This window comes from Dendrobates tinctorius, unplaced genomic scaffold, assembly GCF_039654945.1.
Source record: "Dendrobates tinctorius isolate UK_male_01 unplaced genomic scaffold, ASM3965494v1 ptg000167l, whole genome shotgun sequence".
Classification (NCBI taxonomy): domain Eukaryota; kingdom Metazoa; phylum Chordata; class Amphibia; order Anura; family Dendrobatidae; genus Dendrobates; species Dendrobates tinctorius.
In genome coordinates this window covers 680,118-703,368 of record NW_027361834.1, presented here as the reverse complement: position 1 = coordinate 703,368, position 23,251 = coordinate 680,118, and the positions used below count along the sequence as shown (strand labels likewise).

The following is a 23,251-nucleotide window of genomic DNA, read 5'->3' as shown; positions in this document are numbered from 1 at the left end:
TACAAACACCAGTTATCATACCTGTCCTCCTCCAGGCAGACAACATATTGGCATAGGTCACATCCCCTGCAAATAATGCTTCTCTGACCTTCCCGCTTCAGCTGCTGGGCGCTATGTTCATTTGTGTTTTCAGGGATATTTTAGCCTATGCTGTGCCCCGCAACTATGCCAAATGTGCCATGAATTGCCAAACCCGATCCTAGCCTGTAGAACTTTTGGTGTGCCATTGTGGAATATACATTTTATAGATAGGTGGAGTAACTTTGTCCTTCTGGGAATAATGCATATGCCTATATGATGGACCATTATAGTGCCTTCTTGCAATATCTCCATTATATGATATGCAACGTAATATGCTACAATATGCCAGATATCACCCCGTACTTCCACAGGACATCAAAGACACATGGAGGTACAGTATGAGCCCATAGATTCAATAGGTACTATATTATGGTATTATGGATGAAGCCAGGGGCGGGACTACCACGGTCGCAGGGGTCGCAGCTGCGACGGGGCCCGGAGTCTTTAGGGGCCTGATCGCAGAGCTGCAGTCGCTCATTGGCAGTGCAGCTCCGTTCTTTGACTGCCAGGCTGCAATTGACTGCTCTGTGCGTACAGGACCTGTGATGAGGTCACATGAGGGGAGGAATCAGGGTTCACATGATCAGGAGCCTCTGTATGTGTGTGTGTGCACGACTCTGCCATGCTGGTTGTCATGGTGCACTGCTGGATGCGGGTAAGTTTGTGTGGGGTCAGGAGGGGTTTACAGGGTAGATGTAGCAGAGATGTGTGTGTGTACAAGGTGCACGGAGCAGAGCCGTGTGTACAAAGTGTATGGAGCGCAGCCGTGTGTGTATGAGGTGTACGGAGCGGGGCCATGTGTGTACAAGGTGTATGGAGCGGAGCCGTGTGTGTACGAGGTGTACGGATCGGAGCCGTGCGTGTACGAGGTGTATGGAGCAGAGCCGTATGTACGAGTTGTATGGAGCGGAGCCGTGTGTGTACGAGGTGAGCGAAGCCGTGTGTGTACGAAGCGGAGCCACGTGTGTACGGAGCGGAGCCATGTGTGTATGAGGTGTACGGAGCGGAGCCATGTGTGTACGAGGTGTATGGAGCGGAGCCGTGTGTGTACGAGGTGAGCGAAGCCGTTTGTGTACGAAGCGGAGCTGCGTGTTTACGAGGTGTACGGAGCAGAGCCATGTGTGTATGAGGTGTACGGAGCAGAGCCGTGTGTGTACGAGGTGTACGGAGCAGAGCCGTGTGTGTACGAGGTGTACGGAGCAGAGCCATGTGTGTATGAGGTGTACGGAGCAGAGCCATGTGTGTACGAGGTGAGCGAAGCAGTGTGTGTACGAAGCGGAGCCATGTGTGTACGAGGTGTATGGAGTGGAGCCATGTGTGTACGAGGTGTATGGAGTGGAGCCATGTGTGTACGAGGTGTACGGAGCGGAGCCATGTGTGTACGAGGTGTATGGTGCAGAGCCGTGTGTGTACGAGGTGTACGGAGCGGAGCCGTGTGTGTACGAGGTGTATGGAGCGGAGCCGTGTGTGTACGAAGCGGAGCCGCGTGTGTACGAGGTGTACGGAGCGGAGCCATGTGTGTATGAGGTGTACGGAGCGGAGCCATGTGTGTACGAGGTGTAAGGAGCGGAGCCGTGTGTGTACGAGGTGTACGGAGCGGAACCGTGTGTGTACGAGGTGTACGGAGCGGAACCGTGTGTGTACGAAGTGTACGGAGCGGAGCCGTGTGTGTACGAGGTGTACGGAGCGGAGCCGTATGTGTACGAGGTGTATGGAGCGGAGCCGTGTGTGTACGAGGTGTATGGAGCGGAGCCGTGTGTGTACGAGGTGAGCGGAGCCATGTGTGCACGAAGCGGAGCCGGGTATGTATGAGGTGTACGGAGCGGAACCATGTGTGTACGAGGGGTACGGAGCAGAGCCGTGGGTGTACGGAGCGGAGCCGTGTGTGTACGAAGCGGAGCCGGGTGTGTACGAGGTGTACGGAGCGGAGCCATGTGTGTATGAGGTGTACAGAGTGGAGCCATGTGTGTATGAGGTGTACAGAGCGGAGCCGTGTGTGTACGAGGTGTACGCAGTGGAGTCGTGGGTGTACGAGGTGTACGGAGCAGAGCCATGTGTGTACGAGGTGTACGGAGCGGAGCCATGTGTGTATGAAGTGTATGGACCTGAGCCATGTGTGTACGAGGTGTACGGAGCAGATCCGTGTGTACGAAGTGTATGAGCGCAGCCGTGTGTGTACGAAGCTGAGCTACGTGTGTAGAAGTGTACGGAGAGAAGCCACGTGCGTACGAAGTGTACGGAGCGGAGCCGCGTGCGTACGAAGTGTACGGAGCGGAGCCGCGTGCGTATGAAGTGTATGGAGTGGAGCTGCATGTGTATGAGGTGGACAGAGAGGAGCGAAGCGTGTATGAGGTGTACGGAGCGTGTATGAGGAGTATGGAGCGGAGCGTGTACGAGGTGTATGGAGCCGCGCATGTACGAGGTGTACGGAGCGGAGATGTGCACCGGGGCCCATAACTTTGTAGTTATGTCACTGGATGAAGCACACAATGCTTACCAGTATATTGCTTGAACGTTACTAATATTTAATTAGTTGGGACCCAGTAGGTGAAGGATCATGATAATAGTTTTCAATGATCTGGTAGCCCATTGTTATATTATTACAACACTTATTCTACCTTTTCTACCCATGTGACAAACATGTTCCAACGTTTCCAATACATTCCTCCTAACAGTTCATTTTTTCGACAACCTTTATTACATTCGGGCTTGGACTGGCCCACAAGAGAACAGGAGAATCCTCCGGTGGGCCACCAGCCTCTTACATGAGCAGTACTTGGCACAATATACTTGAATCACTATGTACTGTTAGAGGCGGCATCTTATTCATTTAACAATGTACCCAGTTCATTGTTATAGAAATTTGTGATTGAGGATCATGTCACATTTGCATGTAGCTGAAAAGTGGGACCTTGGCATTGGTCACTGGTGGGCCCTTGGCAGCTCAGTCTGACACGATTACATTACTTTCATGAACAGCTCGTATGTAGTTTTTACCAATTTAGCAGGCTGCTAACATCATCTACGTCTCTTACCGGGTAACACAAACACAGACATAACAAACATACAAACTGATTCATAACATGGGAGTCCAACGAAAAGGCCGTAAAAAGGTCAGACATTGGATCCTGCTTCTCATCAGCATCTGCGGGAATTACCCTCCTGTCTGTATATATTGTGCACTGACATAGCTTTTACTGCCTAAATATAACGTCTGCCATGATGATCTTGACAGATTGCCAAAAATTGTACGTAAATACTACTACATGCAGGCAGGAACCTATAAATCATCATAACAACATGGATAAATGACATCAAATAAGACTACTTTACCTAAGCATCTGACTCCCTGAGCAATGAGACCCCACATGAAATTGGCACAGTATTCACACCAGTGAGGACCCCGAAATGTGTGCACCTGGAAAAGAAAGCAAACAATGGTTACAAAAAAAGCAATATATCGCAAAATATGTGAATAATCATAATCACAAACATAAGGAATAGAAGAAGTCTCGTGACCCTGCAGTACGGGAAAGCACCTGCTGGTTATTCTGAGCATGCAAATCCGATGTTACTACTTTATTGCATGGATTCTTGTGTACAGATGTGTATCAACAAAGGACAGAAAGCAACAGCAAACGTATGCCAACCATGATTGCTTGGTGCCATGATATGAGCAGACAATAAATGCATGTGGGAAGAAACCAAGTTCTCCAGAAGAGCTAAATATTCACTTCTCAGACAGCACATTGCAATGTTTATTAAACTATGCAGATCTGATGAAAACTTCACCTGAAATCACTCTTGAATCTATGGTCCATAAATTTTGAAACCTGAAGTATATAGAAAGTCATATGGATTTAAATTTCTGTAAATAATCCAAAAAGGAGATCCTTTTCTCCATGTGTAAATGGGATTTTTTTATACTTTGCAATATACCGGGATTACCAAATCTTCATTGTTGCCCTTTCACCAACTCTAGGGTTCCCCAGCAATCCCCATCTTAACCGCTGTTTATGGTCACATATTGTCTATCAATTCATTATGTTATGATGGGCAAGACATCCGGTGACAACTTTTTGGACGTCACATCATGACAGATGAGTGTACACACCAGCAGTGTGAAGGAACCCCCGAAGATGTGAGTACTGCATACATTTTGCTATTTTACTACGGACTGCTTTTGGGGGTGGGAATGTGTACTTACTGGGGAATCTCCTTTAAGTGAGCTGTAGCCAATGTCGTCATGCAGTCCAACAATAACATCTAAGGAAATAAATGTGCATATACTGTTGTAAAAAGGACATACAGTGGATGTAAAAAGTCTACACACCCCTGTTAAAATGACAGATTTTTTTCATGTAAAAAAAAAAATCACACCTTTATTGTCACCCATAATAAGGATTTTTATCTTGAAAGTTTTCAGCCAAGAAAGGGGTACAATGTTTTTTCCAATGCTATAGATATACTGTATCATGGCACACTGTGAAGACGGTGATGAAGAAGAGTCTTAAACTTGGCACAACGGTGACATTACCTAGAACTGTACATTCCTATACATTCCTCAAATATTGATGAAAAGACAAGAAGAAAATTTGCCCGTGAGACTACTAAGAGGCCTACAACAACATTAAAGAAGCTGCAGGAATTTCTGGAAAGTGCTGATTGTGTAATAAATGTACGGTAACTACAGTGTCCCATATTCTTCATATGTCTGGCCTGAAGACGGAAGCTTTTTTTTTTTTTTTTTACAAAGAAATACACCTCAGCTCGGCTATGTTTTGCCAGAACCTACATCAAGTCTGCTAAAAGTATGCGGGAAAAAGCGTTATTGTCTGTCGAAACCAAAGTTGAAGTTTTTGGCCACAATGCCAAAATGTATGTTTGGCACAAAGCTAACACTGCATATCACCAAAAAAACATCATACCTACAGTGAGGCAGCATTATGGTTTGAGGGTGGTTTTTTGGCAGCTGGAACTGGGACATTAGTCAAGGTGAAAAATGATTAACAGTTCCAAATATCAGTCAATTTGGCAACAAAACCTTCAGGCCTGTTGAAGACGAAGAGGAATTTCACCTTTCAGCATGACAAACATGCCTCTAAATCAACAAAAAAAAAGATATTTGAAAGTTTTGGAATGGCTCAGCTAGAGCGCAGACCTGAATACAATTGAAACTGTGGGTGACCTAAAGAGGGCACTGTACACAGGAGATGCTACTACATGGAAGACTGGGCAAAGATTGTGACCTAAATGTGCCATACTGATAGAAGAAGGTCATGTGAGACATATCAAACTTATTGAGAATTTCACAAGAAAAACAATGGTGTGCTTGATTTTAATGTAACTTTATTCTTTCATGAGTTATTTACAAGTTTATGACCACTTATAAAATGTGTTGAAAGTGGTCCATTGTGTTGGATTGTCAATGCAACCCTCTTCTCCCACTCTTGACACACTGATAGCAACACCGCAGAAGAAATGTTAGTCTAAGGGGGTCAGATTCCTTGTAGGAATGCTTGGACCTGACACCCATAAAGTGGTAGTGCACCATCTTGCTGGAAAAACTCAGGGAACGTGCCATCTTCAGTGCATATAGAGGGCTACACATCATCATGTAGCAATTTCAGATATCCAGTGGCATTGAGGTTTCCATTGATGAAGAATGGCCCACTATCTTTGTACCCCATATACCACACCATACCATTAATTATGGGTGTCAGGTCCGAGCATTCCTACATGAACAGTTTCCTGGGAAGTGGATTGGTTGTCGTGGGCCAGTTGAATGGCCACCAGGGTCTCCCGATCTGACCCTCTTAGACTTTTATCTTTGGGGTCATCTGAAGGCAGTTATCTATGCTGTGAAGATACGAGATGTGCAGCATCTGAAACAATGAATACTGGAAGCCTGTGCAAGCATTTCTTCTGCGGTGTTGCTATCAGTGTGTCAAGAGTGGGAGAAGAGGGTTGCATTGACAATCCAACACAATGGGCAGCACTTTGAACACATTTTTTAAGTGGTCATAAACTTGTAAATAACTCATGAAAGAATAAAGTTACGTTAAAACCAAGCACACCATTGTTTTTCTTGTGAAATTCTCAATAAGTTTGATGTGTCACATGACCCTCTTCCCATTGAAAAAAATAAAGTTGGATCCAAAATGGCCAAGTTCAAAATGGCCGCTATGGTCACCACCCATCTTGAAAAGTTTCCCCCCTCCCATATACTAACGTGCCACAAACAGGAAGTTGATATCACCAACCATTCCCATTTTATTTAGGTGTATCCATATGAATGCTGGATATGGGGCCGAATTCTGGACTGGGGCAGAATGCTGGATATGGGGCAGAATGCTGGACATGGGGCCAAATGCTGGACTGGGGCAGAATGCTGGACATGGGGCCGAATGCTGGACATGGGGCAGAATGCTGAACATGGGGCAGAGTGCTGAACATGGGGCAGAGTGCTGAACATGGGGCAGAATGCTGGACATGGGGCATAATGCTGGATATGGGACAGAATGCTGAACATGGGGCAGAATGCTGGACTGGGCCAGAATGCTGAACCTGGGGCAGAATTCTGGACTGGGGCAGAATGCTGAACATGGGGCAGAATGCTGGAGACTGGGGCAGAATGCAGGAGACTGGGGCAGAATGCTGTAGACTGGGGCAGAATGCTGGACATGGGGGCAGAATGGAGATACGGGGCATGATTGGAGACAGATCGCACAGGATCATGGGGCAGGATGGATACGATGGAGATCATATGGGGAAGAATGGATACTCATGAGGGCGGGATGGGAGAACATACAGCCAGGAATGAGACACACGGGTTCAGGATGGGGGATATTATTACCATAGGGGCTAATTAAGGGATATTATTACTGCAGTGATGTATTTAATTTTTTGAGGATACTGTTTTAAATGGGGGGGCGGTCCTGTTACTGTGCAGAGCGACACTATGTCACCTTCTTTTCTTCATGTGGTGTAATGTAGAAGTTGGGAAAAAATAAGTAATGTGTTCTGCAAGCGGAGCTCTAGATAACTGTGTTATTTCCTGCAGAGACGAGCCCTGGCTGGAAGACGTGATGGTGATCTGTGCTGGATGAATGAAAAGCAAGGATGAAGGACTTCACCTAGAAACATCACTGGTGAGTTAGTGTGTTACCTATACACTGACACTATGCATTGTATACTATATACAGAGGTCCTGTGTATAATGTCACCAGTGATCACTGCGCTACATGTACATTATATACAGAGCTCCTGTCCTGTTTATAATGTCATTGATCAATATATTACCTGTACACAGACACTGCATACTAAATACAGATCTCCTGTGTATAATGCCACTTATGGTGATAGTATTATGTTTTTTTTATTAATGATCAGTATTGTAGTATTCAGTCACCATGTGGTGGTAATATGTGGTCTGGGCATGGGGCGGTGGTATTTGTTCTTGGTATGTGATATTATTCGGTCACTATGGTAGTAATATGTGGTCTGTTCATGGTGTGGCGGCATTTGTTCCTTGTATGTGGTATTATAGGTCACTATGTGGTGGTAATATGTGGTCTGGGCATGGTGCGGTGGTATTTGTCCCTTGTATGTGCTATTATTTGGTCACTTTGTGGTGATAATATGGGGTCTGGGCATGGTGCGGTGGTATTTGTTCCTTGTATGTGATATTATTCGGTCACTATGGTAGTAATATGTGGTCTGGTCATGGTGTGGCGGTATTTGTTCTTTGTATGTGATATTATTCGGTCAATATGTGATGGTAATATGTGGTCTGGACATGGTGTAGTGGTATTTGTTCCTTGTATGTAATATTATTGGTCATATTCAAAGTTGAAAAATAAATAAAAATATACCTAAAGTGTATTGCATATTTTAAAAAATATTTAATAGGTTACAGTAGAGCCCGGCCAAAAGTGTCTACCCTGTTATGGTGGCGGCTTAAAAAAAATCTTTTGTCCAAAGCAAAAGCTGCCGGCTATATGTGTGATCTGGTGATGGGAACTGTTAATGTGTGATAGGTGAGAAGTGGAGTTTTTCCAAGAGAGAGCGGTGGGACTGTGGACAGTTTGACGGGTGGAGGCGGGGCAGGGTGGAGCCTGGGCAGAGTCTCAAGGGGGCCTCGAATATTTTGCCAGTATGTGGCCCCGAAATTACTAGTGGCAGCCCTGGTGACTGGTAACAAACAGAGGGGAGTGTCGAAGCTCCAGGACAATGTTGTAATTACTGTTCACTAGGAACCAAACTACAATTTTGACCTTGACAGCAAGTTTACCAGTGATCCTTTAGAAAAAAACAATAAATCGTGCCCTTCATGGACCATGGAACCACCATTTAAAAGAGAAAGTCGAAGATGTAAAAATCATCCTGCATATGTGGATCACTCTACTCTACAGTAAATCCAAGAAACAGATACACTTAGTAACAAAGTAACGTAGTAACATAGTTATTAAGGTTGAAGGGAGACTTTAAGTCCATCTAGTTCAACCCATATCCTGTCCTAACCTGTCCTAACATGTTGATCCAGAGGAAGGCAAAAAAAAACCATGTGGCAAACAGTAAGCTTCACATTGGGGAAAAAAATTCCTTCCCGACTCCACATACGGCAATCAGACTAGCTCCCTGGATCAACGCAATATTAAGGAAACTAGTTTATATACCCTGCAATATTATACTTTTCAAGAAAGGCATCCAGTCCCTTCTTAAATTTTATTAGGGAATCACTCATTACAACATCATATGGCAGAGAGTTCCATAGTCTCACTGCTCTTACAGTAAAGAATCCACGTCTGTGAGTATGCTTAAACCTTCTTTCCTCAAGACGTAGAGGGTGCCCCCTTGTCCCCGTCACAGGTCTAAGAGTATAAAGATCATTAGAAAGGTCTTTGTATTGTCCCCGCATATATTTATACATTGTAATAAGATCACCCCTAAGCCTTCGATTCTCCAAACTAAATAACCCCAAGTGTAATAACCTGTCTTGGTATTGCAGACCCCCTAGTTCCCTAATAACCTTGGTCGCTCTTCTCTGCACCCGCTCCAGTTCAGCTATGTCTTTCTTATACACCGGAGACCAGAACTGTACACAGTATTCTAAGTGTGGTCGCACTGGTGACTTATATAGAGGTAAAATTATGTTCTCCTCATGAGCATCTATGCCTCTTTTAATGCATCCCATTATTTTATTTGCCTTTGCAGCAGCTGCCTGACACTGGTCAATAAATGTGAGTTTGTCGTCCACCCATACACCCAGGTCTTTCTCAGTGACAGATTTCCCCAGTGTTTTACAATTAAGCACATAATCATACATCTTGTTTGTTCTACCCAAGTGCATGACCTTACATTTATCCCCATTAACCCCTTCACCCCCAAGGGTGGTTTGCACGTTCATGACCGGGCCAATTTTTACAATTCTGACCACTGTACCTTTATGAGGTCATAACTCTCGAACGCTTCCATGGATACCGGTGATTCTGACATTGTTTTCTCGTGACATATTGTACTTCATGTTTGTGGTAACATTTCGTTCAAATAACTTGCGTTTATTTGTGAGAAAAACGGAAATTTGGCGAAAATTTTGAAAATTTCGCAATTTTCCAACTTTGAATTTTTATGCCCTTAAATCACAGAGATACGGCACACAAAAAACTTGATAACTAACATTTCCCACATGTTTACTTTACATCAGCACAATTTTGGAACCAAAATTTTTTTTTTGTTAGGAAGTTATAAGGGTTAAAAGTTGACCAGCGATTTCTCATTTTTACAACACCATTTTATTTTTAGGACCACATCACATTTGAAGCCACTTTGAGGGGTCTATATGATAGAAAATACTCAAAAGTGACACCATTCTAAAAACTGCACCCCTTAAGGTGCTCAAAACCACATTCAAGAAGTTTATTAACCCTTTAGGTGCGTCACAGGAATTTTTTTGAATATTTAAAAAAAAATGAACATCTAACTTTTTTTCATAAAAAAAATACTTCAGGTTCAATTTTTTTTATTTTACCAAGGGTAACAGGAGAAATTGAACTGCAAAAGTTATTGTGCAATTTGTCCTGAGTACGCAGATACCTGATATGTGGGGGGGAACGACTGTTTCGGCGCATGGCAGAGCTCAGAATGGAAGGAGCGCCGTTTGACTTTTTCAATGCAAAATTGGCTGGAATTCAGATTGGACGCCATGTCACGTTTGGAGAGTCCCTGATGTACCTAAACAGTGGAAACCCCCTACAAGTGACCCCATTTTGGAAACTAGACCCGCCAAGGAACTTATCTAGATATGTGGTGAGAACTTTGAACCCACAAGGGCTTTACAGAAGTTTATAACGTACAGCGGTACAATTAAAAAATCATATTTTTTCCACAAAAATGATCTTTTCACCCCAATTTTTATTTTCCCAAGGGTAGCAGGACCCTAAAAGTTATTGTGCAATTTGTCCTGAGTACGCTGATACCCCACATGTGGGGGTAAACCACTATTTGGGCGCATGGCAGAGCTCGGAAGGGAAGCAGCGCCATTTGACGTTTTTGGCTGGAATTGAGATCGGACACCATGTCGCGTTTGGAAAACCCCTGATGTACCAAAACAGTGGAAACCCCCCACAAATGACACCATTTTGGAAAATAGACCCCCTAAGGAACTCATCTAGATGTGTGGTGAGAACTTTGAACCCCCATGGGCTTCACAGAAGTTTATAACATAAAGCCATACAATTAAAAAATCATATTTTTTCAACAAAAATGATCTTTTCACCCTCAATTCTTATTTTTCCAAGGGTAACAGGACCCTAAAAGTTATTGTGCAATTTGTCCTGAGTACGCTGATACCCCACATGTGGGGGTAAACCACTATTTGGGCGCATGGCAGAGCTCGGAAGGGAAGCAGCGCCATTTGACGTTTTTGGCTGGAATTGAGATCGGACACCATGTCGCGTTTGGAAAACCCCTGATGTACCAAAACAGTGGAAACCCCCCACAAATGACACCATTTTGGAAACTAGACCCCCTAAGGAACTTATCTAGACGTGTGGTGAGAACTTTGAACCCCCATGGGCTTCACAGAAGTTTATAACATAAAGCCATACAATTAAAAAATCATATTTTTTCCACAAAAATGATCTTTTCACCCTCAATTCTTATTTTTCCAAGGGTAACAGGACCCTAAAAGTTATTGTGCAATTTGTCCTGAGTACGCTGATACCCCACATGTGGGGGTAAACCACTATTTGGGCGCATGGCAGAGCTCGGAAGGGAAGCAGCGCCATTTGACGTTTTTGGCTGGAATTGAGATCGGACACCATGTCGCGTTTGGAAAACCCCTGATGTACCAAAACAGTGGAAACCCCCCACAAATGACACCATTTTGGAAACTAGACCCCCTAAGGAACTTATCTAGATGTGTGGTGAGAACTTTGAACCCCCATGGGCTTCACAGAAGTTTATAACATAAAGCCATACAATTAAAAAATCATATTTTTTCCACAAAAATGATCTTTTCACCCTCAATTCTTATTTTTCCAAGGGTAACAGGACCCTAAAAGTTATTGTGCAATTTGTCCTGAGTACGCTGATACCCCACATGTGGGGGTAAACCACTATTTGGGCGCATGGCAGAGCTCGGAAGGGAAGCAGCGCCATTTGACGTTTTTGGCTGGAATTGAGATCGGACACCATGTCGCGTTTGGAAAACTCCTGATGTACCAAAACAGTGGAACCCCCCCACAAATGACACCATTTTGGAAACTAGACCCCCTAAGGAACTTATCTAGATGTGTGGTGAGCACTTTGACCCCCCCAGTGCTTCACAGAAGTTTACAACGCCCGGGCGTGAAAATAAAAAATTCGTATTTTTTCCACAAACATGATCTTTTAGTCACCATTTTTTTATTTTCCCAAGGGTACCAGGAGAAATTGGACCCCAAAAGTTGTTGTCCAATTTGTCCTGAGTATGCTGATACCCCATATGTGGGAGAAAACTACTGTATGGGCACACGTCGGGGCTCGGAAGGGAAGTAGTGACGTTTTGGAATGCAGACTTTGATGGAATGGTCTGCGGGTGTCATGTTGCCTTTGGAGAGCCCCTAATGTACCTAAACAGTGGAAACCCCCCACAAATGACACCATTTTGTAAACTAGACCCCCCAAGGAACTTATCTAGATGTGTGGTGAGCACTTTGACCCCCCAGTGCTTCACAGAAGTTTACAACGCCCGGGCGTGAAAATAAAAAATTCGTATTTTTTCCACAAACATGATCTTTTAGTCACCATTTTTTTATTTTCCCAAGGGTACCAGGAGAAATTGGACCCCAAAAGTTGTTGTCCAATTTGTCCTGAGTACGCTGCTACCCCATATGTGGGAGAAAACTACTGTATGGGCACACGTCGGGGCTCGGAAGGGAAGTAGTGACGTTTTGGAATGCAGACTTTGATGGAATGGTCTGCGGGTGTCATGTTGCCTTTGGAGAGCCCCTAATGTACCTAAACAGTGGAAACCCCCCACAAATGACACCATTTTGTAAACTAGACCCCCCCAAGGAACTTATCTAGATGTGTGGTGAGCACTTTGACCCCCCCAGTGCTTCACAGAAGTTTACAACGCCCGGGCGTGAAAATAAAAAATTCGTATTTTTTCCACAAACATGATCTTTTAGTCACCATTTTTTTATTTTCCCAAGGGTACCAGGAGAAATTGGACCCCAAAAGTTGTTGTCCAATTTGTCCTGAGTACGCTGCTACCCCATATGTGGGAGAAAACTACTGTATGGGCACACGTCGGGGCTCGGAAGGGAAGTAGTGACGTTTTGGAATGCAGACTTTGATGGAATGGTCTGCGGGTGTCATGTTGCCTTTGGAGAGCCCCTAATGTACCTAAACAGTGGAAACCCCCCACAAATGACACCATTTTGTAAACTAGACCCCCCAAGGAACTTATCTAGATGTGTGGTGAGCACTTTGACCCCCCAGTGCTTCACAGAAGTTTACAACGCCCGGGCGTGAAAATAAAAAATTCGTATTTTTTCCACAAACATGATCTTTTAGTCACCATTTTTTTATTTTCCCAAGGGTACCAGGAGAAATTGGACCCCAAAAGTTGTTGTCCAATTTGTCCTGAGTACGCTGACACCCCATATGTGGGAGAAAACTACTGTATGGACACACGTCGGGGCTCGGAAGGGAATCAGTGACGTTTTGGAATGCAGACTTTGATGGAATGGTCTGCGGGTGTCATGTGCGTTTGGAGAGCCCCTGATGTACCTAAACTATTGAAACTCCCCACAAGTGACCCCATTTTGGACACTAGACCCCCCACGGAACTTATCTAGATGTGTGGTGAGCACTTTGAACCCCCAAGTGCTTCACAGAAGTTTATAACACTCGGATGTGAAAATAAAAAAATCATTTTTTTCCACAAAAATGATATTTTTGCCCCCAATTTTTTATTTTCCTAAGGGTAACAGGAGAAATTGGACCCCAAAAATTGTTTTGCAATTTGTCCTGAGTAGGCTGCTACCCTACATGTGGGGGTAAAACACTGTTTGGGCGCATAGCAGAGCTTGGAAGGGAAGGAGCACCATTTGACTTTTTCAACTCAGAATTGGCTGGAATTGAGATCAGACGCCATGTTGCATTTGGAGAGCCCCTGATGTGCCCAAACAGTGGAAACCCCCAATTCTAACTCCAACCCGAACCCCAACACGCCCCTAACCCTAGCCCTAACCCTAGCCCTAACCCTAGCCCTAGCCCTAACCCTAGCCCTAACCCTACCCCAACCCTACCCCAACACACCCCTAGCCCTAACCCTAGCCCTAACCCTAATGGAAATAAATACATTTTTTTTATTTTATTATTTTTCCCTAACTAAGGGGGTGATAACGGGGGGTTTGGTTTACTATTTATGGCGGTTTTTATGTTTGGCGGCTGTCGCACGCTAAAAGACGCTTTTTATTGTAAAAATAGTTTTTGCATCACCACATATTGAGAGCTATAATTTTTCCTTATTTTGACCCACCGAGTCATGTGAGGTCTTATTTTTTGCGGGACGAGTTGACGTTTTTATTGGTACCATTTTCGGGCACGTGAAATTTTTTGATCGCTTTTTATTCCGATTTTTGGGACGCAGAATGAACAAAAACCAGCGTTTCATGAATTTCTTTTGGGGGGGTGCGTTTACACCGTTCCGCGTGCGGTAAAATTGATAAAGCGGTTTTATTCTTCGGGTCAGTACGGTTACAGCGATACCTCATTTAGGTCGTTTTTTTATGTTTTTGTCGGTTTTATGCAATGAAAACTATTTTATATAAAAAATAATTATTTTTGCATCGCTTTATTCTGCGAGTTATAACTTTTTTATTTTTTCGCTGATGATGCTGTGTGGCGGCTTGTTTTTTGCGGGACAAGATGACGTTTTCAGCGGTACCATGGATATTTATATGCGTCTTTTTGATCGCGCGTTATTGCACTTTTTGTTTGGCGGTATGATAATAAATCATTATTTTTTGCTTCGTTTTTTATTTTTATTTTTTAAGGGGTTCGCTAAAGGGGTTAACTAATGGGACAGTTTTATAGGGCAGGTCGTTACGGACGCGGCGATACCTAATATGTGTACTTTTATTGTTTTTTTTTTTATTATTTTCAAAAAATGAATTTATTGGGGAATATTTTTTTTTTTTTTTACTAATTTATTTGGCGATTTTTTTAAATTTATTTTTACACTTTTTTTTAATTTTTTTTTTACTTTATTACATAGTCCCAGGTGGGACATCACTGTCCTGTGACAGATCGCTGATCTGTCACATCACAGATCACTGTGACAGATCAGCAATCTGTCACAGGCAGTGCACAAGGCTTCCTCATGCCTGCGCTTTGCAGGCACTGAGGAAGCCAGCTTCCCCAGGCCCCCGAAGGCCCCCGTCGCCATCTTGGATTCGGGGGCCTGGAGGAAAGAAGCCCCCCGCAGCAGCGCTGCACATTGCGCTGCCGTGGGGGGCTCAGGGAAGCACGGAGGAAGCCCCCTCCCTGCCGATGCTTCCCTTTAACCCCCGGTACACCGCGATCATGTTTGATCGCGGTGTGCAAGGGGTTAACGTGTCGGGGGCGGTCCGTGACCGCCCCTGACACGTAGTGCCGGGTGTCAGCTGTGATAATCAGCTGACACCCGGCCGCGATCAGCGGCGCTCACCATGTGGGCGCCGCTGATCGCGGTAGACGTACTATCCCGTCCCCGGTCATACGGGCCCGGGTACCGTGGACGGGATAGTACGTCTCATGTCAGGAAGGGGTTAAAGCTCATTTGCCATTTATCAGCCCAAACTTCTAGTTTACATAAATCCTCCTGTAATATAAAATTGTCATCCTCTGTATTGATTACCCTGCAGAGTTTAGTGTCATCTGCAAATATTGAAATTCTACTCTCTATGCCCCCTACAAGGTCATTAATAAATATGCTAAAAAGAAGCGGGCCCAAAACTGACCCCTGTGGTACCCCACTGCTAACCGTGACCCAGTCCGAGTGTGCTCCATTAATAACCACCCTTTGTTTCCTATCCCTGAGCCAGCTCTTTACCCACCTACACATATTTTCCCTATCCCCATTGTTCTCATTTTATGTATCAACCTTTTGTGTGGCATCGTATCAAAAGCTTTTGAAAAGTCCATGTACACCACGTCCACTGCATTCCCTTGGTCCAGTCCTGAACTTACCTCTTCATAAAAGCTTATCAGATTAGTCTGACAGGAACGGTTCCTTGTAAACCCATGTTGATATTGGGTCATAAGGTTATTCTTCTCCAGATACTCCAGTATAGTATCTCTTAGAAAACCCTCCAGGATTTTACCCACAGTTGAGGTTAAACTTACTGGCCTATAATTTCCAAGTTCAGTTTTTGTCCCCTTTTTGAATATTGGCACCACATTTGCTATACGCCAATCCTGTGGTACAGACCCTGTTATTATGGAATCTTTAAAGATTAAAAACAATGGTCTATCTATGACTGTGCTTAATTCCTGCAGTACTCGGGGGTGTATCACATCCAGGCCCGGGGATTTGTCAATTTTAGTGATTTTTAGATGCCGCCGTACTTCCTGCTGGGTTAAGCAGGTGACATTTAATGGAGAATTTTTATCCCTGATCATGTTATCCGTCATGGGATTTTCTTGTGTAAATACTGTTGAAAAAAGTCATTTAGCATATTGGCTTTTTCCTCATCCTCATCCACCATTTCACCCAGACTATTTTTAAGGGGGCCAACACTATCATTTTTTGCTTCCTACTATTTATGTAGTCAAAGAATATTTTGGGATTATTTTTACTTTCTCTGGCAATGAGTCTCTCTGTCTCAATCTTTGCTGTCTTGATTTGCTTTTTACAGAATTTATTTAATTTTCTGTATTTATTTAATGCCTCATCACTACCTACTTGTTTTAATTCTCTAAATGCTTTATTTTTATCTCTTATTTCACCCCTTACAGCTCTATTTAGCCATAGTGGTTTCCTCCTATTTCTAGCATGTTTATTCCCATACGGTATATATTGTGCACAGGTCCTATTCAGGATGCTAATAAACGTCTTCCATTTTCTTTGTGTATTTTTACGTCTCAGGATATCGTCCCAGTTAATTGCACCAAGATCATCTCTCATCCATTGGAAATTTGCCTTCCTGAAGTTTAGTGTCCTTGTAACCCCTCTACTACCCCTTTCTGACATCAGACGTACTATCCCGTCCATGGGACCCGGGCCCCTATGCCCATGGACGGGATAGTACATTTACCGCGATCAGCGGCGCCCACGTGGTGAGCGCCGCTAATCGCGGCCTGGTGTCAGCTGATTATCACAGCTGACACCCGGCACAATGTGTCAAGGGCGGTCACGGACCGCCCCCGACACGTTAACCCCTTGCACACCGCGATGAAACACGATCGCGGTGTACCGGGGGTTAAAGGGAAGCATCGGCAGGGAGGGGGCTCCCTCCGTGCTTCCCTGAGCCCCCCACGGCAGCGCAATGTGCAGCGCTGCTGCGGGGCGCTCCTTTCCTGCAGGCCCCCGAATCCAAGATGGCAACGGGGGCCTTCGGGGGCCTGCAGGAAGCTGGCTTCCTCAGTGCCTGCAAAGCACAGGCAAGAGGAAGTCTTCTTCAATGCCTGTGACAGATTGCTGATCTGTCACAGTGATCTGTGATGTGACAGATCAGCGATCTGTCACAGGACAGTGATGTCCCACCTGGGACTATTTAATAAAGTTAAAAAAAAATAAAAAAAAGTGTTAAAATAATTTTCAAAAAAATCGCCAAATAAATTAGAAAAAAAAAAAAATATTCCCCCAAATAAATCCATTTTTTGGAAATAAAAAAAACAAAACAATAAAAGTACACATATTAGGTATCGTCGCGTCCGTAACGACCCGCCCTATAAAACTGTCCCATTAGTTAACCCCTTTAGCGAACCCCTTAAAAAATAAAAATAAAAAACGAAGCAAAAAATAATGATTTATTATCATACCGCCAAACAAAAAGTGTAATAACGCGCGATCAAAAAGACGCATATAAATATCCATGGTACCGCTGAAAACGTCATCTTGTTCCGCAAAAAACGAGCCGCCACACAGCATCATCAGCGAACAAATAAAAAAGTTATAGCTCGCAGAATAAAGCGATGCAAAAATAATTATTTTTTATATAAAATAGTTTTCATTGCATAAAACCGACAAAACATAAAAAAACGACCTAAATGAGGTATCGCTGTAACCGTACTGACCCGAAGAATAAAACCGCTTCATCAATTTTACTGCACGCGGAACGGTGTAAACGCACTCCCCCAAAAGAAATTCATGAAACGCTGGTTTTTGTTCATTCTGTGTCCCAAAAATCGGAATAAAAAGCGATCAAAAAATGTCACGTGCCCGAAAATGGTACCAATAAAAACGTCAACTCGTCCTGCAAAAAATAAGACCTAACATGACTCGGTGGGTCAAAATACGGAAAAATTATAGCTCTCAATATGTGGTGATGCAAAAACTATTTTTACAATAAAAAGCGTCTTTTAGCATGCGACAGCTGCCAAACATAAAAACCACCATAAATAGTAAATCAAACCCCCCGTTATCACCCCCTTAGTTAGGGAAAAATAATAAAATAAAAAAAAATGTATTTATTTCCATTTTTCCATTAGGGCTAGGGCTAGGGTTAGGATTAGGGCTAGGGTTAGGGCTAGGGTTAGGGCTGAGATTAGGGTTAGGGGTGTGTTGGGGTTCGGGTTGGAGTTAGAATTGGGGGTTTCCACTGTTTGGGCACATCAGGGGCTCTCCAAATGCAACATTGCGTCTGATCTCAATTCCAGCCAATTCTGAGTTGAAAAAGTCAAATGGTGCTCCTTCCCTTCCAAGCTCTGCCATGCACCCAAACAGTGTTTTACCCCCCACATGTAGGGTATCAGCCTACTCAGGACAAATTGCAAAACAATTTTTGGGGTCCAATTTCTCCTGTTACCCTTAGGAAAATAAAAAATTGGGGGCAAAAATATCATTTTTGTGGAAAAAAATGATTTTTTTATTTTCACGTCCGAGCGTTATAAACTTCTGTGAAGCACTTGGGGGTTCAAAGTGCTCACCACACATCTAGATAAGTTCCGTGGGGGGTCTAGTGTCCAAAATGGGGTCACTTGTGGGGAGTTTCAATAGTTTAGGTGCATCAGGGGCTCTCCAAACGCACATGACACCCGCAGACCATTCCATCAGAGTCTGCATTCCAAAACGTCACTGCTTCCCTTCCGAGCCCCGATGTGTGTCCATACAGTAGTTTTCTCCCACATATGGGGTGTCAGCGTACTCATGACAAATTGGACAACAACTTTTGGGGTCCAATTTCTCCTGTTACCCTTGGGAAAATGAAAAAATTGGGGACTAATTGATCATGTTTGTGGAAAAAATACGATTTTTTTATTTTCATGCCCGGGCATTATAAACTTCTGTGAAGCCCTTGGGGGTTCAAAGTGCTCACCACACATCTAGATAAGTTCCTTAGGGGGTCTCGTTTCCAAAATGGGGTCATTTGTGGGGGGTTTCCACTGTTTAGGTACATTATGGGCTCTCCAAAGGCAACATGACACCCGCAGAACATTCCCTCAAAGTCTGCATTCCAAAACGTCACTGCTTCCCTTCCGAGCCCCGACGTGTGTCGATACAGTAGTTTTCTCCCACATGTAGGGCGTCAGCGTACTCAGGACAAATTGGACAACAACTTTTGGGGTTCAATTTCTCCTGTTACCCTTGGGAAAATAAAAAAATTGGGGACTAATTGATCATGTTTGTGGAAAAAATAAGATTTTTTTATTTTCATGCCCTGGCATTATAAACTTCTGTGAAGCCCTTGGGGGTTCAAAGTGCTCACCTCACATCTAGATAAGTTCCTTAGGGGGTCTCGTTTTCAAAATGGGGTTATTTGTGGGGGGTTTCCACTGTTTAGGTACATTATGGGCTCTCCAAAGGCAACATGACACCCGCAGACCATTCCATCAATGTCTGCATTCCAAAACGTCACTACTTCCCTTCCGAGCCCTGACGTGTGTCCATACAGTAGTTTTCTCCCACATATGGGGTGTCAGCGTACTCAGGACAAATTGGACAACAACTTTTGGGGTCCAATTTCTCCTGTTACCCTTGGGAAAATAAAAAAATGGTGACTAAAAGATCATGTTTGTGGAAAAAATACGAATTTTTTATTTTCACGCCCAGGCGTTATAAACTTCTGTGAAGCACTGGGGGGTTCAAAGTGCTCACCACACATCTAGATAAGTTCCTTGGGGGTCTAGTTTACAAAATGGTGTCATTTGTGGGGGGTTTCCACTGTTTAGGTACATCAGGGGTTTTCCAATCGCGACATGGTGTCCGATCTCAATTCCAGCCAAAAACGTCAAATGGCGCTGCTTGCCTTCCGAGCTCTGCCATGCGCCCAAATAGTGGTTTACCCCCACATGTGGGGTATCAGCATACTCAGGACAAATTGCACAATAACTTTTAGGGTGCTGTTACCCTTGGAAAAATAAGAATTGAGGGTGAAAAGATCATTTTTGTGGAAAAAATATGATTTTTTAATTGTACGGCTTTATGTTATAAACTTCTGTGAAGCCCTTGGGGGTTCAAAGTTCTCACCACACATCTAGATAAGTTCCTTAGGGGGTCTAGTTTCCAAAATGGTGTCATTTGTGGGGGGTTTCCACTGTTTTGGTACATCAGGGGTTTTCCAATCGCGACATGGCGTCTGATCTCAATTCCAGCCAAAAACGTCAAATGGCGCTGCTTCCCTTCCAAGCTCTGCCATGCACCCAAATAGTGGTTTACCCCCACATGTGGGGTATCAGCGTACTCAGGACAAATTGCACAATAACTTTTAGGGTGCTGTTACCCTTGGAAAAATAAGAATTGAGGGTGAAAAGATCATTTTTGTGGAAAAAATATGATTTTTTAATTGTACGGCTTTATGTTATAAACTTCTGTGAAGCCCTTGGGGGTTCAAAGTCCTCACCACACATCTAGATAAGTTCCTTAGGGGGTCTAGTTTCCAAAATGGTGTCATTTGTGGGGGGTTTCCACTGTTTTGGTACATCAAGGGTTTTCCAATCGCGACATGGTGTCTGATCTCAATTCCAGCCAAAAACGTCAAATGGCGCTGCTTCCCTTCCAAGCTCTGCCATGCGCCCAAATAGTGGTTTACCCCCACATGTGGGGTATCAGCGTACTCAGGACAAATTGCACAATAACTTTTAGGGTCCTGTTACCCTTGGGAAAATAAAAATTGGGGTGAAAAGATCATTTTTGTGGAAAAAATATGATTTTTTAATTGTACCGCTGTACGTTATAAACTTCTGTAAAGCCCTTGTGGGTTCAAAGTTCTCACCACATATCTAGATAAGTTCCTTGGGGGGTCTAGTTTCCAAAATGGGGTCACTTGTAGGGGGTTTCCACTGTTTAGGTACATCAGGGACTCTCCAAACGTGACATGGCGTCTGATCTGAATTCCAGCCAATTTTGCATTGAAAAAGTCAAACGGCGCTCCTTCCATTCTGAGCTCTGCCATGCGCCGAAACAGTCGTTGCCCCCCACAAATCAGGTATCAGCGTACTCAGGACAAATTGCACAATAACTTTTGCAGTCCAATTTCTCCTGTTACCCTTGGTAAAATAAAAAAAATTGAACCTGAAGTATTTTTTTTGTGAAAAAAAGTTAGATGTTCATTTTTTTTTAAATATTCAAAAAAATTCCTGTGATGCACCTAAAGGGTTAATAAACTTCTTGAATGTGGTTTTGAGCACCTTAAGGGATGCAGTTTTTAGAATGGTGTCACTTTTGGGTATTTTCTATCATATAGACCCCTCAAAGTGGCTTCAAATGTGATGTGGTCCTAAAAATAAAATGGTGTTGTAAAAATGAGAAATCGCTGGTCAACTTTTAACCCTTATAACTTCCTAACAAAAAAAAATTTTGGTTCCAAAATTGTGCTGATGTAAAGTAAACATGTGGGAAATGTTAGTTATCAAGTTTTTTGTGTGCCGTATCTCTGTGATTTAAGGGCATAAAAATTCAAAGTTGGAAAATTGCGAAATTTTCAAAATTTTTGCCAAATTTCCGTTTTTTTCACAAATAAACGCAAGTTATTTGAATGAAATTTTACCACTAACATGAAGTACAATATGTCATGAGAAAACAATGTCAGAATCACCGGGATCCATGGAAGCGTTCCAGAGTTATGACCTCATAAAGGTACAGTGGTCAGAATTGTAAAAATTGAAGGGGTTAAAGCAGGGGTCCCCAACCGCCGGTCCGCGGACACAAGGGGAGCCAGGGGCGGTCAGTGGCGTAGCGGGGGCTGGGGCGGCGCGCAGCAATTCTTAAACTGCGTGTAGCGGCGGGCAGGGAGCGATCAAGCAGCTCCGCTGCCTGCAAGAGGGAATAGCAGGAGCGGAGCTGCAAGGACCCGTCCAGCTTCCTGCCCGCCGCCCGCGCTTCCTGTCTCTGACTGACACAGAGAGGAGCGCGCCGCTGCTGTGTCAGAGCGAGGAAGCGTGGGCGATGCTGCGACAGGTGAGAGGTGGTGTGTGTATTTATAATGTGTGTGTGTGTGTATGTATGTCTGTCTGTGTGTGTATATATAATGTGTGTGTGTGTGTATGTATGTCTGTCTGTGTGTGTATATATAATGTGTGTGTGTGTATGTATGTCTGTCTGTGTGTGTGTATATATAATGTGTGTGTGTGTGTGTGTATATGTCTGTCTGTGTGTGTACGTGTGTGTACGTGTGTGTGTGTGTGTAGGTGGAGCCTGGCCCTGGAGGAGATGGGACATGAGGAGAAGACCATGATGGGGAGAGAAGGCCATGAGGGGGTAATGGGAGAAGGCCATGAGGGAGTAATGGGAGAAGGCCATGATGCCTGGGGTGATGGGAGAAGGCCATGAGGGGGTAATGGGAGAAGGCCATGATGGGAGTGATGGAGAGACGTCAGTGATGGGGTGAAGGCAATGATGGGGAGAAGGGAGTGATGGGGTGAAGGCAATGATGGGGAGAAGGGAGTGATAGGGAGAAGGGAGTGATGGGGTGAAGGCAATGATGGAAAGATGGCAGTGATGGGGTGAAGGCAATGATGGAGAGATGGCAGTGATGGGGAGAAGGCAATGATGGAGAGATGGCAGTCATGGGGAGAAGGGAGTGATGGGGTGAAGGCAATGATGGAGAGATGGCAATGAGGGGGTGAAGGCAATGATGGAGAGATGGCAGTGATGGGGTGAAGGCAATGATGGAGAGATGGCAGTGATGGGGAGAAGGGAGTGATGGGGTGAAGGCAATGATGGAGAGATGGCAGTGATGGGGAGAAGGGAGTGATGGGGTGAAGGCAATGATGGAGAGATGGCAGTGATGGGGAGAAGGGAGTGATGCGGTGAAGGCAATGATGGAGAGATGGCAGTGATGGGGAGAAGGGAGTGATGAGGTGATGGAGCAGGCAATAATGGGGTGATGGAGCACTCATTCAAAACCTATGGTGAGTTGAGTTACATTATAAATGTTATTTAATTATAAGTATGCACTGCTACACTACAACCGCGTCCATAGCCCCGCCCCCTTATGACCAAAGCCCCGCCCCTGCCACACCTCCATCCCCGCCC

General features: G+C 44.3%; 1 protein-coding gene across 5 annotated transcripts in view; it reads right to left on the bottom strand.

Moving 5' to 3' along the window:
* CHN2 (chimerin 2) overlaps positions 1 to 23,251 on the bottom strand; it is a 438,164-nt gene that overhangs the window by 44,282 nt on the left and 370,631 nt on the right. For all 5 annotated transcript variants that reach the window (XM_073550704.1, XM_073550703.1, XM_073550706.1 and 2 more), the window contains one exon: positions 3,415 to 3,499. In XM_073550704.1, coding sequence (XP_073406805.1) covers positions 3,415 to 3,499 — 85 coding nt within the window. The remainder of the gene's footprint in view (positions 1 to 3,414; positions 3,500 to 23,251) is intronic.